Raw genomic sequence first — 15,226 nt, forward strand, 5'->3', positions numbered from 1 at the left:
TGGTTGCCAGAGAGAGAGTAAACGTCTTATCTTGGTAATGCTGCCACTTCCCCCTTCCTACCACAAATCCTATTCCTTCAGTGCATTAATACATTTTTTAAAGAGACTCAAAAATGCTAGCTTTTAAAATGGTAAGTAGAATCCCAGGCTTTTGCAGTACTTTGAGGAAAAGCTACCCACCAAAATGACTGATTTCAAAATAAATTATTGCTTAGTTTAGGTTTAAATGACATTCTAAGAATGGACTATTGGGATAAGGTTATGAATCACAGAGTTGTTGGAGCTCTAAAATAGCAGAGATGTTAAGAGTGCAGAAGCGGAGAGAAGCATAAATTAAGCCTTGCTTGTGTATGTTATTGGAAGCCCTGGTGGCGTAATGGTTAAGAGCTATGGCTGCTAACCAAAAGGTCAGCAGTTCAAATCCACCAGGCACTCCTTGGAAACTCTGTGGGGCAGTTCTACTCTGTCCTGTAGGGTCTCTATGAGTCGGAATCGACTCAACAGCCGTGAGTTTGGCTTAGGTTTTATTTTTTAATGTGTGTTATTACAAGTCTGGAATGAAAGATCTGGTAGTTGTATGGAATAATCAAGACTCATTAAAATAAATGAAGTGTATTTATAAGCCAGAAAGGAGAAATTAGGCCTTTGTGCTGTTTTGTGAGCCTATAGAAAGTGTCGAGTAGGTAAGTACTGTTTTATCAGCATTACTCTTCCATCTGATTTGAAAGGCCAGCAGAAACTCAACATATTGATATTCTCTGAATAAATGCTAAGTGCCCAGTGATTATGGGCATCCTTCAAGGCCTGTTACCATCTAGATAGGGTGTTTCTAATATTCCAGCCAAATTGCCATGGATTCATATAACCTAATAAATGTTTATATAGTACCTCATTTAGAGTTCTCATTTCAGTTTATAGATGAGACTGTTTGAGGTAGGTCTGGCTCTGAACTGGTTGTTTTTGTGTTTTGTTTTAGGTGTTGTTTTTCCCTGCTACAGGTTTGTTTTTAAAAGTGAAAACAGAAGGGTAAAAAAAAAAAAAAAAAGGTAGAGACCTGAAAATTGAAAAACAAAAGGAAAGACCTAAAATTTTATTTTAAAATACTTCTTTAATTCAAGATGAATAAGATAGTCTGATTAAAATAAACATAATTACATCAGAAACAATTCTTATTTAACCATTTCCCATGTCTCATGTTATGGTCAGTTTCTGTTTCTTCTGAGCCAAACCTTTCATGATTTGTTGAAATTTTTGTCTAACCTGGGACTTAAAAGAATTTTATTAATTCCACTTTGTTTTCTTTCATGAAAGTATTGGGCCTTTTCAATGTTGAGCCAAGAAATTTCACCATGGCACTACACTTAATGGACAAAAAGATAGAACCTAAAAAGTATGACATCATGTCAATAAAAAAAATCAATACTCATGGTAAAACCTTTTGAGAACCTGCTTGACAGATCATGTAACTTTTGGTCTGTTAGTCTTTGATCATTCTGTATCAATAGATATTTTATGAATTGATATATCAGTGTTGTTCTTGCCCCTTCTCTTGCAGTCACTTTGATGAAAAAAGCTTCTGAATAAATCTTTGAGATGAATATGAAATGAGATCAACTTTATATATTTAGAATATAATTGGCTTAAGAATGGTGTAAGAAGTTACAGAGAGAAGTATGAATGTTAGAAAAGTCAGCCCTTTAGATCAGCTTTTATTTTCACTAGTTTGTTCTTCTTTTTCCAGTGCCTTTTTCTTTAGTAAGCCACACTACAAACTTAACAGCTATATTATAAGATTAATTGAAAAAGTAGATAAATAAGTATTTAAAACTAAATTAGATTTCTGAAATATATATTAGAAAATTTACTGGTCCTGTGTGGGTATTTGAGGTATCAGTGGTTCAGTGGTAGTATTCTCGCCTTCCATGTGGGTGACCTCGCTTTGATTCCCAGCCAGTACCCCACAGGCACAGCCACCACTTATCACTCAGTGGAGCCTTGCCTGTTGCTGTGATGCTTAACAGCTATCAGCGGTGCTTCCAGGCTACGACAAACTGGTAAATAATTAGTCAATCTACCTCCGGAAATCAGCTAGGGAAAACCCCATGGGTCACAACAGTCTGATTCTATTGTGCGTGGAGTCAAAATGAGTCAGGGGCTGACTCGACAGCACCCAGCAACAATAATAATATTAAAATTTATCACTTTGATAAAGCTATTCTTAGGACCATATAATTGCCTCTATACTTCCCCCAAATTGCAGCAATTTCCTTTTGATGATAATAGTAACAGTAATGGGATAGATATGTCCCTTAAGCTGTCTTCCGAAATTCCAGCTTGGGTTGTACAATATTTGAGTTTTAAAGAGAGAAATAAAGTTTGCAGACATATTCATCATGTACATTGTGGAGCACTTAAAGAATTTTAAGGGAATGTTAACATGTTTGAGTAGTGTAAAATACGTAAAGACCCATTCTTCTCATAGACCATGAAACTGCAGAAATTGCTGAAGGTCTCTTATACAGCATAAGTATATAACTGTTATACAGAATAAGTGTATAACTTATTTTCCAGAGATGACTAACCAAGTCTTTTTTTATTTTGGGTCATAGTTTAACTGGAAGATAAGTGCACATCCAGAGGCTAGATTGAGTTCACCTCTGCTTTCCCATCCTGTTTCTTTTACTTGCCTTTAAATCGCATTTCCTTTAGAAATATATATAGTTGATTCTTCTTATTTGCTGTAGTTCTATAAAGCCCCATGAATGCTGAATTAATAAATACTAAACCAGCCTCAGTTGACCTCAGCTAGGAAGTTTTCACCTCTCTTAGCACACATATGTCTGTACATGACTGAGGAAGCACTGCAGGTATTTTTAGAAACAGGTAAATTTGGGAATATAGAACCTGTAAATATGAGATTAGACTGTATGTTAGACTGCTGCAGTCTGCCATTGAAAGTTGCCTTGGTCTATGTAGATTGAAATTGCTCGTTGCCTTCAAAGTGATGTTTATGTCTAATACCTCTGTAGTCACATAGGGAAAAACCACTTTTCTATAAAACTGACACTACTTCACTTGGTTTACTCCTGTTACCAGCTACAGGCCATACAGTTACCGGCACTTTGCACCTCCCACGACCCCATGCAGCACAGATGTTTGTGACAGTGACTATGCTCCCAGCCGGAGAATGACGTCGATGGCAACAGCCAAGGGTTACACTAGTGACTTGAACTATGACTCAGAGCCTGTGCCCCCACCTCCCACACCTCGAAGCCAATACTTGTCAGCAGAAGAGAACTATGAAAGCTGCCCACCTTCTCCATACACAGAGAGGAGCTACTCTCATCACCTCTACCCACCGCCACCCTCTCCCTGTACAGACTCCTCCTGAGGAGGGGCCCTCCTCCTCTGACTGCCTCCAAAGCAAAACTGTAAATACAAATTTGGTTGAGATCTGGAGGGGGGGAGGGAGCTACTATAGAAGGGTGAGGCAGACCATGTACAGTTAAAAATTATAAAATGGGGTAGGGAATACTGGAGATATTTGTACAGAAGAAAATCATATTTATATATTTTCTTAAAACAGCACATTTGCTGCTTGTGCCATAAAAATTTGTATAAAAAAAAAATTTGTACTAAAAGTTTTATTTTTGCAAACTAAATACACAAAGCATGCCTTAAACCCAGTGAAGTGACTGAGTACAAAGGAAACAGGAATAATAAAGGCGTCACTGACTAGGAATGCCTGGGCTTTATTGATACCAAAAAGAAGATTAAGTCCATCTCAGAGCAGCAAACCATAGGTAGCCAAATAAACTTCATGTTATTTTGGAGGCCAAGTTTAAGAAGTCATGGAAGAAAAAAAGGAGTTAACCTTGGACAGAGAGCTTTGTTTTCTCTAGGAATCCAACAATTTAAGTCAGGAAGATAGAAATATATTTATAAAAATCCATCCTGAGTGTTGCCGTTGTAGGAGAGGTCAGCTGTCTGGTAAGGTACTCTGGGGCTGGTTTGTGAGAGTGTTCTATCCCTACCTTAGAACCCACACCTCTGTCAAAAATTAATTTCCTCTCTAGATTTTTTTTCTCCTTGATGCCTCCCCCAGCAGCTTTGTAGGGATTTTAACCAAGATATTATAATTCATTCAAATTTTTCATCTGAGGAGTTGTTTAAATGGAATTTTCTCAATTAAGGTTTAATTTTAATGTTTCTACTAGCTCCACTTACCAATAGGCTTAGCTCCTCAATTTGACTGCTGTTGTTCCATAATGATCAAAAGTTAGATGTATTATTGCTCCTCTTTACTTCTAAGATTGTTTTAATTCATGCTCGTTAAAATGTCTTATCACAACATATAGACAGTGTGTAAGAATTACAGATTTAACTCTTATTGTTTTTGTTGTAAATTAATCATATATCCTTGCAGTACTTTCAGCATATAATATCACCATATAAAATCATTTCTATGTGTATTTTTCCTAGTAAAACATTTAAATATGTTCTGGTTAGAGACAATCTATTTAAAAGGAGAACCTTTAAATTTTGTTATCATTAGAAGGTTTCTCTTTCTGTATTAACTGTTTGTGCCATTTTTATGTTCTTTAAGCCAGTTTTTCTCAGAATGATGTCTACATACATACCTCTTCTAATGTGTGACATGAATTTAGTATCTTCTTGTTACCCACTGTGAATGTTAGATTATTTTCAAATTATCCTGAAACTGTTCTCATAATCACCTCTTATATATTTTTGTATGTGTTCTCTCCTATCCCATTGTGGATTAAGACGATTTAACAAATTTTAAAATGTGGATTAATTGAGAAGGCAAACTATTGACCTCTCAGTTGTCAGAACTTGGGTGGACGGGAATAATGGAGATCTCTTATGTAACCTGTCTTGTACGGTACTGGGGCTGCTACATCTTCAGCTGTGAGGGCTGACCTGACCTGTGGAGTGATTCTAGCACTGCTCTGCCACCTTGCCAGAAGTTCGGTTTCCTGCTTTTTATATGTTTTCAGCATTTTCCTGCTAAAAATGAGTGTGTTTTTAAACTATTGTGTTTTTTACCTTAATAGCTATTGGTCGTTTAGTTATCAAATGATTTATTTCATTGTTCTGTCTTGCTGAGGCCTCTCTGGGTTTCAGGGCCTAAGAGAAAACAAAAGAAGAAAGGGTTCAGAATTTTGGCAGGGAGAAAGTAATGTGGTTCCAGAATAACGCTTACACATTGTTGGGGACAGCTCATGTGAGTCAGGTGAACTTGGGTTTGCATATAAATGAATGGTAGTCCATCAGTGTCTTGCATTTCAGTCAGAGAAGCATGAACTCTTCCTGCTTGTGGAAGGAAGTACTCAAAGTCTAAGATCGCGTGGACATTGAGCCTGCATTCTGTGACACATGGGTGCACTGATGCTTAAATGAAGATGGAAAGGTTAGCAATAACTGGGTATCAATTAGAATTTGAGAATTCTATATGTTTACATTTTTTTTAATGTACATCTTTATCTGGTGGGCTTCCCATAAGGAAACTTGCACTATAATGAACTAAGAAGAATATTGCCGTGTTATATCTCAGTCCAAGTGCTTGTACTGCGATGGCAATGGCCTCTTCTTGCAAAATACTAATTTGTGTGCCAACATGTTTGAAATTATTTGAAGGCAATTCAGCTTAATCTCAGTATCCTCTTTCAGGAGTAGTTGAGTTAAATCCTTAATATTTTGGGGAGTACTTTACAAGAGAATTGTCAAATCCAGGAAAGATTCATTGGCCCTCTGGTCACATGGACAGTTAAGCCTAAGTAAATGGCATTTTGATTATCAAATACAAAAGCTTTGATTGGAAAGACTGAGGAGAGGAAATAAACACACAAGAGCACAAACCAGGGAAAGAATGGAAAAGGCTTCTTTAGTTTGGTATATTGCTAGATTTCTTTATTCAAGGGGAAAAATAAATGAAATTTCATTAGATTCCTTAAATACAAAAGGATTTATTTTGAATATGTGTCTTAAAAGATGCCTACACTGGTGTGATTAAAACGATCTGAGAAATGAACTGTAGTATAGCATACTTTCAGTTCTGCATTGAAGTAGTCTTTTTATAACTAAGGTTTTCAGACTTGGCTCCTCCACTGGTCCAAAGAGTTAAAAAAAAAAAAAAAAAGTGTTATGCTGCTTAAATCAGATAATGGCAAATTCACAGAAATAAAACTGAGTTAATGGATAGAATTTTCTCACCATCAGGTTTTTCTTCCATGAAATTTTGTTACACCTTTGGCACTTGCTGCCACTCTTCTGTACTAGCATATCATGAGACATTGATTTAGCTGAAAATTATAGTTATTTTAATTTTAGTATACTTTGTGATATACCACCAAGAGAAATCAGACCCTATTCTAGAGAGACAATTTATATGTAGACATGAAGACTTTAATATACATTTCCATTAATATAGACCAATAATTTGGGGGCCTTTGGACAGTAAAATTTTAAGAAGATTGAGGATTGTTTTCAGTGATCATTTAAAAATACCCTAAAATCAATAACTGTGTAAGGTCAACTCAGATGATATTAAGATGCAGAAATACCTATCATCAATTTTAGGTTCTAAAACTAGCAATCAACATGCAATTCTCTGGCATACAAATTAATGTAAGAAATTACAATTTGTATTACAATACAAATCCACTGTAAGAAATTAAACAATTTAAAAAGCTGCATTTCAAAGAATCTAATATGGACACAGGACCAGAAAGGAAAACAGTGTCCAATCCGCTGCAGAGAAGCAGGCAAGCCTCTAGTACCAGAAATAAATAGCCTCAAATACACCCTGCTTTTGATAAGGGAAGTGCTGAAGGCTATGTGATGGCATACCAAGCCTGTCTGGAGTGTGCATATGAGTATGTAAATAGCGGTTGGTAGATAAATAGTTGAGCATACAGAAATGACTGTACACTAAGTGTAGACATGAACTGAGTCCTAAAGAAGTTTATAATCAAGCATTGTTTAAAGCATACTATCAGGCTTCTTAAACTCAAGAAGAAATTTAATTTTACTTGGCACTTCTTTCCTTATCCCATGCTTAGAGTGAGCCAAGAGAAATAAGAGATGATTTTAGAAAAGCACTGTGTGGTTTTTGACTTCTGGGATGGCATCATTTCATAATAGTCTAAAATTTTTTAGCTTTTGAAAAATTTTAGAATAGAGGATTCTGAACCTGAAGCATAAATTTATAGAAAATTGAGCATTGTGAGACCATATCCTCAGGTTGTTTCTGTATGACTTGATTCTGCATCTCGTTAAACAAGCCTGTACCTTAGTGGAGCAGGAAGTAGCATTTGCAGCTTCGGTCAAGGTTGATCTAAATGACTTAGAAATAAATCACTGATTCTACCCTCAATCCAGGTAAACTTTACTGTGTTTAAGTAAAGGCAAAATCTCTAAGCCAGTCTTACATTTATTGATTGAAAAAAACCATATGATTTTACAGATAGAATTAGGAACCAAGTGATTCCGTGTACTCAGAAGTGAAATGTAGACCTAACATACACGTACACCAGCCTTTAGATTTCCCGCCATCGCGCAGGGTTTGTCCAGAGGTAAACACCAAAGAGTTACAGACAGCGTGCTTTTGCTTAAGTGTCCATTTCTGTGCTTTTTGTTTGGTTTTTTTAAAGTAAATATAAGCAGAAGGGGTGGGACACACACACACACACACGCACACACACGCACACACACGCACACACACACACACACACAGTAATGCCTACATATGGGCCTTAAAGGGAAATTTCTGATTAAACCCAGTGTTACATGACGTGAAGGTGTCTCGGTCTAGGAAGGAGCATTTACAGAGGGCGAAGAGGATGCCATGGAGTTTAAGCTGGACTAACCTTGTTGGCAAGTGAAGGATCAGGTGCTGCTTTCAGATGTTTATCCTTTTGTGTTTTAATTTTTTTTCTTAAGCTTTAATCTTCGTCGTCGTCTTAAAGTCAGCTGGTGTTTCTTGTTCATCGACTTTGGTACGATGGTGCTTCGCAAGGATGTATTTATATTATAATGGCCAACATTTGGTCAGCCCTTGTCCACTCTTCACTTCCCTCTTTTTGTAAAATAAGTGCTTTAATTGTAAACTGTATAAAAATACCTTGTATAAATCCCCGTTTTGATTATACAATAAGCTGAATTGTAACAAATGAAATGTTGATTTTTGTAATAAAACAGTGGAAAAATAAAAGTGTCCTTTACTTTCAGCAGGAAATGAAAACAGTAGCTGGTTGTGTTTTGCCGTGGTACAAGTAAGACTATTATGATTCAGACAAAACAAAAGCCACCTTACATTTGCATTTCAAATGAAATACTACTGCCTGGAAGAGACATTCGGGAAGTCCTTAGTTGCGAGGAAGTTGCTTACTTCTCTGTTGGCAATACCTGTGACTGGGACGGAGAATAAGGAAAACAGTTCGTGGTTTAGGACTGCTCTTGTTTTCCGTAAACTGGAGGGGGTCCTGATGTGTACTCTCAAGTGCCATCTCCCCCACCTCAGTCCCTCAGATTAGCTTACAAAATGAACATGCTTTTCCTGGTGCAGAGCCCAATATGATGTGATGATCCGGTAAAACCAATGAGAACTCAAAATTACCGAATCCTTGCTTGAGTCTGTTGTAGGGAAAAAGCATCACAAAGTTTAGTAAAGCAAAAAGAGAGTTCTATTCAGCATATATTCAAAAAGGCAAAAGTGGGAAGCAAACAAGCACGCTGCCAGAGCCATGTATGCCCGAGTCCAAGAAAATATTACAGGACAGACTAAAGTGAGAAGATAGACAAGCATGCTGCTAAAGCCATGTCTGTCCAAGTCCAAAAAACATTACAGAATAGGCAAGAGTGGGAAAACAGACAAGCATGCAGCTAGAGCCATGTCTGCCTGAGTCCAGAGAACATTACAGAGTAAGCAAAAATAGGAAAACAGACAAGCATGCTGCCACAGCCACGTCTGCCTGAGTCCAAGGAATGTTACAGTCTTCAGTATATATTAGCATTACAAATAGACAAAACCACTGAAAGCTTCACCTTTTCACACTGAAAGCTTCACCTTTTCACAGATTGGCTAGAAATTGTGATCTTATTTTGAATCATCTTTCTTAATAATCATTGGTTGCTACGGGTCTCAGTAATGACAGGAGGGTTTTTATTGGTCCAACAAATTTTCTATTCACAACATGCTAATACAAAAAGATAAGAGTGGAAAGTGTTTTGTGTTCTGTTTGATTGGTTTAAGGAACCTTAAAAGATATTTTTTCCAAGATTATCTTAGCTATTGCCTTTATGCCTCAGGGCCCAGTTGATGTGTCCTGGTGAGTCCACCTCCAACTGGGTCACATTGTCTATGCTCAAGGAGAGGGAATAATAACTCCAATACTATTTCCTAAATCAAATCTTAGGTTCATTAGTTAGGCAAGCTGTATTTTCATTTGCCAATGTTAAACTCAAACATCAGGAGGTTAAACAGAAAAAAAAAAAGCCAGGTTTTAATCAGGGCTTTGAACCGGTTTATTCCTTTTTGACCCCTGTTGAGAGTCTTCGTTTCCACCCCAGATATACTGAATCAGAATGTACATTTTAACAAGCCCCAAGTGATTATTAAACATATAACTCCTGGGAACATGTTAGAAATGCGAATTCTCAGCAGGGATTTGAACAGAATAAACCAGTTTGAAGCCCTGTTTTAATACATAGTCTTTCCCTAGCAAGTGCTCTTGAATAAGTAAGGGGAACTTATCATGGCTTCTTTGATGACTCTTTTTCTTCTGGAGGGAAAACAAAAATCGCGTAAGTTGTGCAGTTCCCATTTGAATGAAAGGAAGGAAAAGCAGAAACTTCTGAGTAAGCAGAGAACTGGTTTGTTTGCCTGGTTTAAGAGTGGGCTCACGAATCAGCAAGACCTTGCAATTCATTTTGGATCCTTCCCTCCCCTGATAGGTTTAATCCTTTGCCTTGTATACAGTTGCATGGTTTCTGTAAATTTAATTCAAATGGCAAATTAACTATACTCAGACCTCTGGTTCTGTCAATTTATACCATCATGCAATCTGCACTTTTTTTGCCACTAGAAAATTTTCTACCTGAAATTTGGATTTTTCTAATTTCAGGTTAACCACCATACAAAACTCTGTATCTTCCCCAGTGAAGGATAACTTTGCTAATATTTGCCCTACATTTACTCTACACCAGGCACTGTGATAAGTGTCCCATTCTTCCCTCAAAATAACAGATTAGTGGCCAAGCCTGAGAAGCAGATTCCCAATTTGAGTTTTGAGAAGCTGTTTTAATTCTGGAATCCAGATTTCTGGGTCAGTGGAGTCAGGGTAACCTATCCCGGCCATTTGCCCGTAGGTGTCCTTTTGAACCTTGAGCCTTTAGGGAACTGGTTTTTCTGGGCTCTCATTCAGGTCCAAGAATTGTGTAATAAGCAGCTTAGCGGAGACCCTTTTGCCTTAGGCTTTGGGCTCTTCTGGAGAATTATCTGTGTGCAGCCAGTTTTGAGAAGCAGAAACTCCAGGGTCTCAGTCTACAGAAACCAACAGGAAAGGAATTTACAATGACCTTCAGGAGGCTACCCTACCTGGACCTGGCCTATGTAACCTGTTTCACTAGTCCCTCGTGGGAGCGCCTTCCTCATACTTTGAATTCACAATAAATAATCGATCACACAAATTTCTGGTGTTTCTTGGCGCATTTAGGTTTTATGTGAAAACCTGCAGTGTAAAGTTTTGATCAGGGACAGGGGTTGGCAGTGGGTGGAGGAAAAAGGACACAGGATTGAGATCCAGATTCTATCTCTGTCACATGCCAATTAACTGTCAAGGCATGCCTGGCCTCATTTATTCTGTCAGGATTTATTTGTTGGTATAATTTCTAATATAGAGTTTTCTGAATCATTAAAAAAAAAAATACATATAGCCAGACTTAATGGTCTGTCTGAGCCTAGAGGAACCCCAGGAGACATGACCCCTGGACTCTGTGTTATCCCAGAACTAAAACCATTCCTGAAGCCAACTCTTCAGGCAAAGATTAGACTGCACCATAAAACAAAATAATACCCATGAAGAGTGTGCTTCTTAGTTCAAGTAGATACAGGAGACTAAATGGGCAGCTTCTGTCCAGAGGCGGGATGAGAAGGCAGAATGGGATGGAGCTGGTTGAATGGACCTGGGAAATCCAGGATAGAAAGGGGGAGTGTGCTGTCACATTATAGAGATTGCAACTAGGGTCACATAACAGTATGTGTGTGAATTTTTGTATGAGAAATTGAGCTGTGAACTTTCACCTAAAGCGCAATAAATAATATATATATATAAAACCTTGATGAGGTATAAGTGACATACAATAAACTACATATATATTTAAAGTATACGGTAATAAGTTTTGAAATCTATACATCCATGAAACAAAATAATGAGCAATTCCATCACCTCAAAATACTCTTACCTCTTTTCAATCCCTTCTTCCCACCCCTTCCTGCCTCCAGGCCTGAGTATCCTACACATTGCCATGCAAATTTTCTTGTTTTCCATTCTGGCTGGTAGAAATAGGCACTATTGCTGACCCTGTGTGAGCTTTAGAAAGTACTCCTTGTAGTTTTTTCAGGTGGTTCTTCCCCAAGCTTCAGGCTTCCTCACAAGCACGTGCTGATTAGTACTCAGCTGAAGATGGGAAGCACTGTCTGCAGAGCTCTCTCCTTTATCTGCCCTGCAAACTTTAGTTGCCTTGGCCTTCTTGGACTCCTAGCTCTACCTTTCCTCAGGGAAACTGTGGAGCTCTGCATGGTTCCCCTCCCTCTTGTGGTCTGGCCACTCTTTATATGCAGTCTTTTGGGGTAATCATAGGACTCACCTTATTTCTTAACACTCAGGGATCCACCCGTCCTTCCTTACCTGATGCCCAATGACCTGAAAACAGTTATTCATATATTTTCTTTTTTTTAGTTGTTTCAAGAAGACAAATCTAGTTCTTATTCATCTTGACCGGAACCTGCAAGTGCTAAGTTTAACTTGGAGAGCACATCAAAATACACATACCTTGGGACATATTCCAGTCATACTAAATTACCAGTTGTAGGAGTGAGGCTGTGGTATGATTCTGCAGTTGGGCATCAATTATATGCCAGGCACTATGTTAGCTATTTTTATGTTAGGCATTAGGTATGCAAAGTTAGACATATTTGTTCATTAATGAGTTTACACCCCCACGTGTCTGTCAGTTTGTCGTACTGTGGGGGCTTGCATGTTGCTCTGATGCTGGAAGCTATGCCACCAGTATTCAGATACCAGCAGGGTCACCCATGGAGGACAGTTTTCAGCTGAGCTTCCAGGCTAAGACAGGCTAGGAAGAAGAACCCAGCAGTCTACTTCTGAAAAGCATTAGCCAGTAAAAACCTTACGAACACGAGTGGAACTTTGTCTGATATGAGCCCTCCAGGTTGGAAGGCATTCAAATGATGACTGGGGAAGAGCTGCCTCCTCAAAGTAGAGGCGACCTTAATGACGTGGATGGAGTAAAGCTTTTGGGGCCTTCATTTGCTGATGTGGCACGACTCAAAATGAAAACAAACAGCTGCAAACATCCATTTATAATCGGAACTTGGAATGTACAAAGTATGAATCTAGGAAAACTGTAAATCGTCAAAAATGAAATGCATAACCATCAATATCCTAGTGAGCTGCAACGGACTAGTATGACCTTTTTTTTTAAAATTATTGTGCTTTAAGTGAAAGTTTACAAATCAAGTCAGTCTCTCACATAAAAATTTATATACACCTTGCTATAGACTCCTAGTTGCTCTCCCCCTAATGAGACAGCACATTCCTTCTTTCTACTCTCTATTTTTGTGTCCATTTGGTCAGCTTCTGACCTCCTCTGCCCTCTCATCTCCCATACAGACAGGAGCTGCCCACATAATCTCATGTGTCTACTTGATCCAAGAAGCTCATTCCTCACCAGTATCATTTTCTACCCCATGGTCCAGTCCAATCCCTGTCTGAACAGTTGGCTTTGGGAATGGTTCCTACTTGAGCTAACAGAAGGTCAGGGACCACGACCTCCAGGATCCTTCTACTCTCAGACCATTAAGTCTGGTCTTTTTACGAGTATGGCCATTTTGAATCAGACAATCATACAGTCTTCTATGCCAGGAATGACAATTTGAAGAGGAATGGTGTTGCATTCATTGTCAAAAAGAACATTTCAAGATCTATCCTGAAGTACAACACTGTCAGTGATAGTATAGTATCCATACACCTACAAGGAAGACCAGTTAATACGACTATTATTCAAATTTATGCACCAACCACTAGACCAAAGATGAAGAAATTGAAGATTTTTTATCAGATTCTGCAGTCTGAAATTGAACATGCAATCAGGATGTATTGATAATTACTGGTGATTGGAACGTGAAAGTTGGAAACAAAAAGAAGGATCAGTAGTTGGAAAATATGGCCTTGGTGATAGAAAAAACACCAGAGATCAAATGATAGAATTTTGCAAGACCAACGACTTCTTCATTGCAAATGCCTTTTTTAACCAACATAAACAGCAACTATACACATGGACCTCACCAGATAGAACACACAGGAATCAAATCGACTACATCTGGGGAAAGAGATGATGGAAAAGCTCAATATCATCAGTCAAAATAAGGCTGACTGTGGAACAGACCATCAATTGTACATATGCCAGTTCAAGCTGAAACTGAAGAAAATCAGAACAAGTCCACGAGAGCCAAAATACGACCTTGAGTATATCCTACCTGAATTTAGAGACCATCTCAAGAATAGATTTGACACGTTGAACACTAATGACCAAAGACCAGAAGAGTTGTAGAATGACATCAAAGACATCATACATGAAGAAAGCAAGAGGTCATTGAAAAGACAGGAAAGAAAGAAAAGACCAAGATGGATGTCAGAGGAGACTCTGAAACTTGCTCTTAAATGTCGAGCAGCTAAAGCAAAGCAGCGAAATGATGAAGTAAAAGAACTGAACAGAAAATTTCAAAGGGCGGCTCAAGAAGACAAAGTATTATAATGACATGTGCAAAGACCTGGAGATAGAAAACCAAAAGGGAAGAACACACTTGACGTTTCTCAAGCTGAAAGAACTGAAGAAAAAATTCAAGCCTCGAGTGGCAATGGTGAAGGATTCTATGGGGAAAATATTAAATGATGCAGGAAGCATCAAAAGAAGATGGAAGGAATGCACAGAGTCATTATACCAAAAAGAATTTGTCAATGTTCAGCCATTTCAAGAGTTAGCATATGATCAGGAACCGATGGTACTGAAGGAAGAAATCCAAGCTGGTCTGGAGGCATTGGTGAAAAACAAGGCTCTAGGAAAAGATGGAATATTGATTGAGATGTTTCAACAAATGGATGCAGCACTGGAAGTGCTCACTCATCTGTGCCAAGAAATATGGAAGACAGATTCCTGGCCAACTGACTGAAAGAGATCCATATTTATGCCTATTACCAAGAAAGGTCATCCAACTGAATGTGGAAATTATTGAACAATGTCAGTAATGTCACATGCAAGCAAAATTTTGCTGAAGATCATTCAAAAGCGACTGCAGCAGTATATTGACAAGGAACTGCCAGAAATTCAGGCTGGTCTCAGAAGAGAACGTGGAACCAGGGATATCATTGCAGATGTCAGATGGATCCTGGCCGAAACCAGAGAACACCAGAAGGATGTTTACCTGTGTTTTATCGACTATGCAAAGGCATTCGACTGTGTGTATCATAACAAGTTATGGATAACATTGCAAAGAATGGGAATTCCAGAACACTTAATTGTGCTCATGAGGAACCTGTACATAGATCAAGAGGCACTTGTTCGGATAGAACGAGGGGATATTGAGTGGTTTAAAGTCAGGAAAGGTGTGTGTCACAGTTGTATCCTTTCACTATACCTATTCAATCTGTCTGCTGACCAAATAATCTGAGAAGCTGGACTATATGAAGAATGGGGCATCAGGATTGCGTTATGCAGATGACACAATCTTACTTGCTGAAAGTGAAGAGGACTTGAAGCACTTACTGATGAAGATCAAAGACCACAGCCTTCAGTATGGATTACACCTCAACATAAAGAAAACAAAAATCCTCACAACTGGACCAATGAGCAACATCGTGATAAATGGAGAAAAGATTGAAGTTGTCAATGATTTCATTTTACT

At 38.3% G+C, this 15,226-nt stretch overlaps 1 protein-coding gene across 4 annotated transcripts in view; it reads left to right on the forward strand.

Annotated features, from left to right (window-relative positions):
• LRP6 (LDL receptor related protein 6) overlaps positions 1-8,924 on the forward strand; it is a 165,529-nt gene extending 156,605 nt beyond the window's left edge. For 2 of the 4 annotated variants that reach the window (XM_010594981.3, XM_064284558.1), the window contains one exon: positions 3,097-8,916. In XM_010594981.3, the coding sequence (XP_010593283.2) occupies positions 3,097-3,391 (295 nt within the window). In that variant the 3' untranslated portion in view covers positions 3,392-8,916. Of the gene's footprint in view, positions 1-3,096 lie in introns of all 4 variants that reach the window. The other 2 variants (XM_064284559.1, XM_064284562.1) reach the window with 2 other exon arrangements.
• Positions 8,925-15,226: the final 6,302 nt, after the last annotated feature.

This window comes from Loxodonta africana, chromosome 4 (genome assembly GCF_030014295.1).
Source record: "Loxodonta africana isolate mLoxAfr1 chromosome 4, mLoxAfr1.hap2, whole genome shotgun sequence".
Lineage (NCBI taxonomy): Eukaryota > Metazoa > Chordata > Mammalia > Proboscidea > Elephantidae > Loxodonta > Loxodonta africana.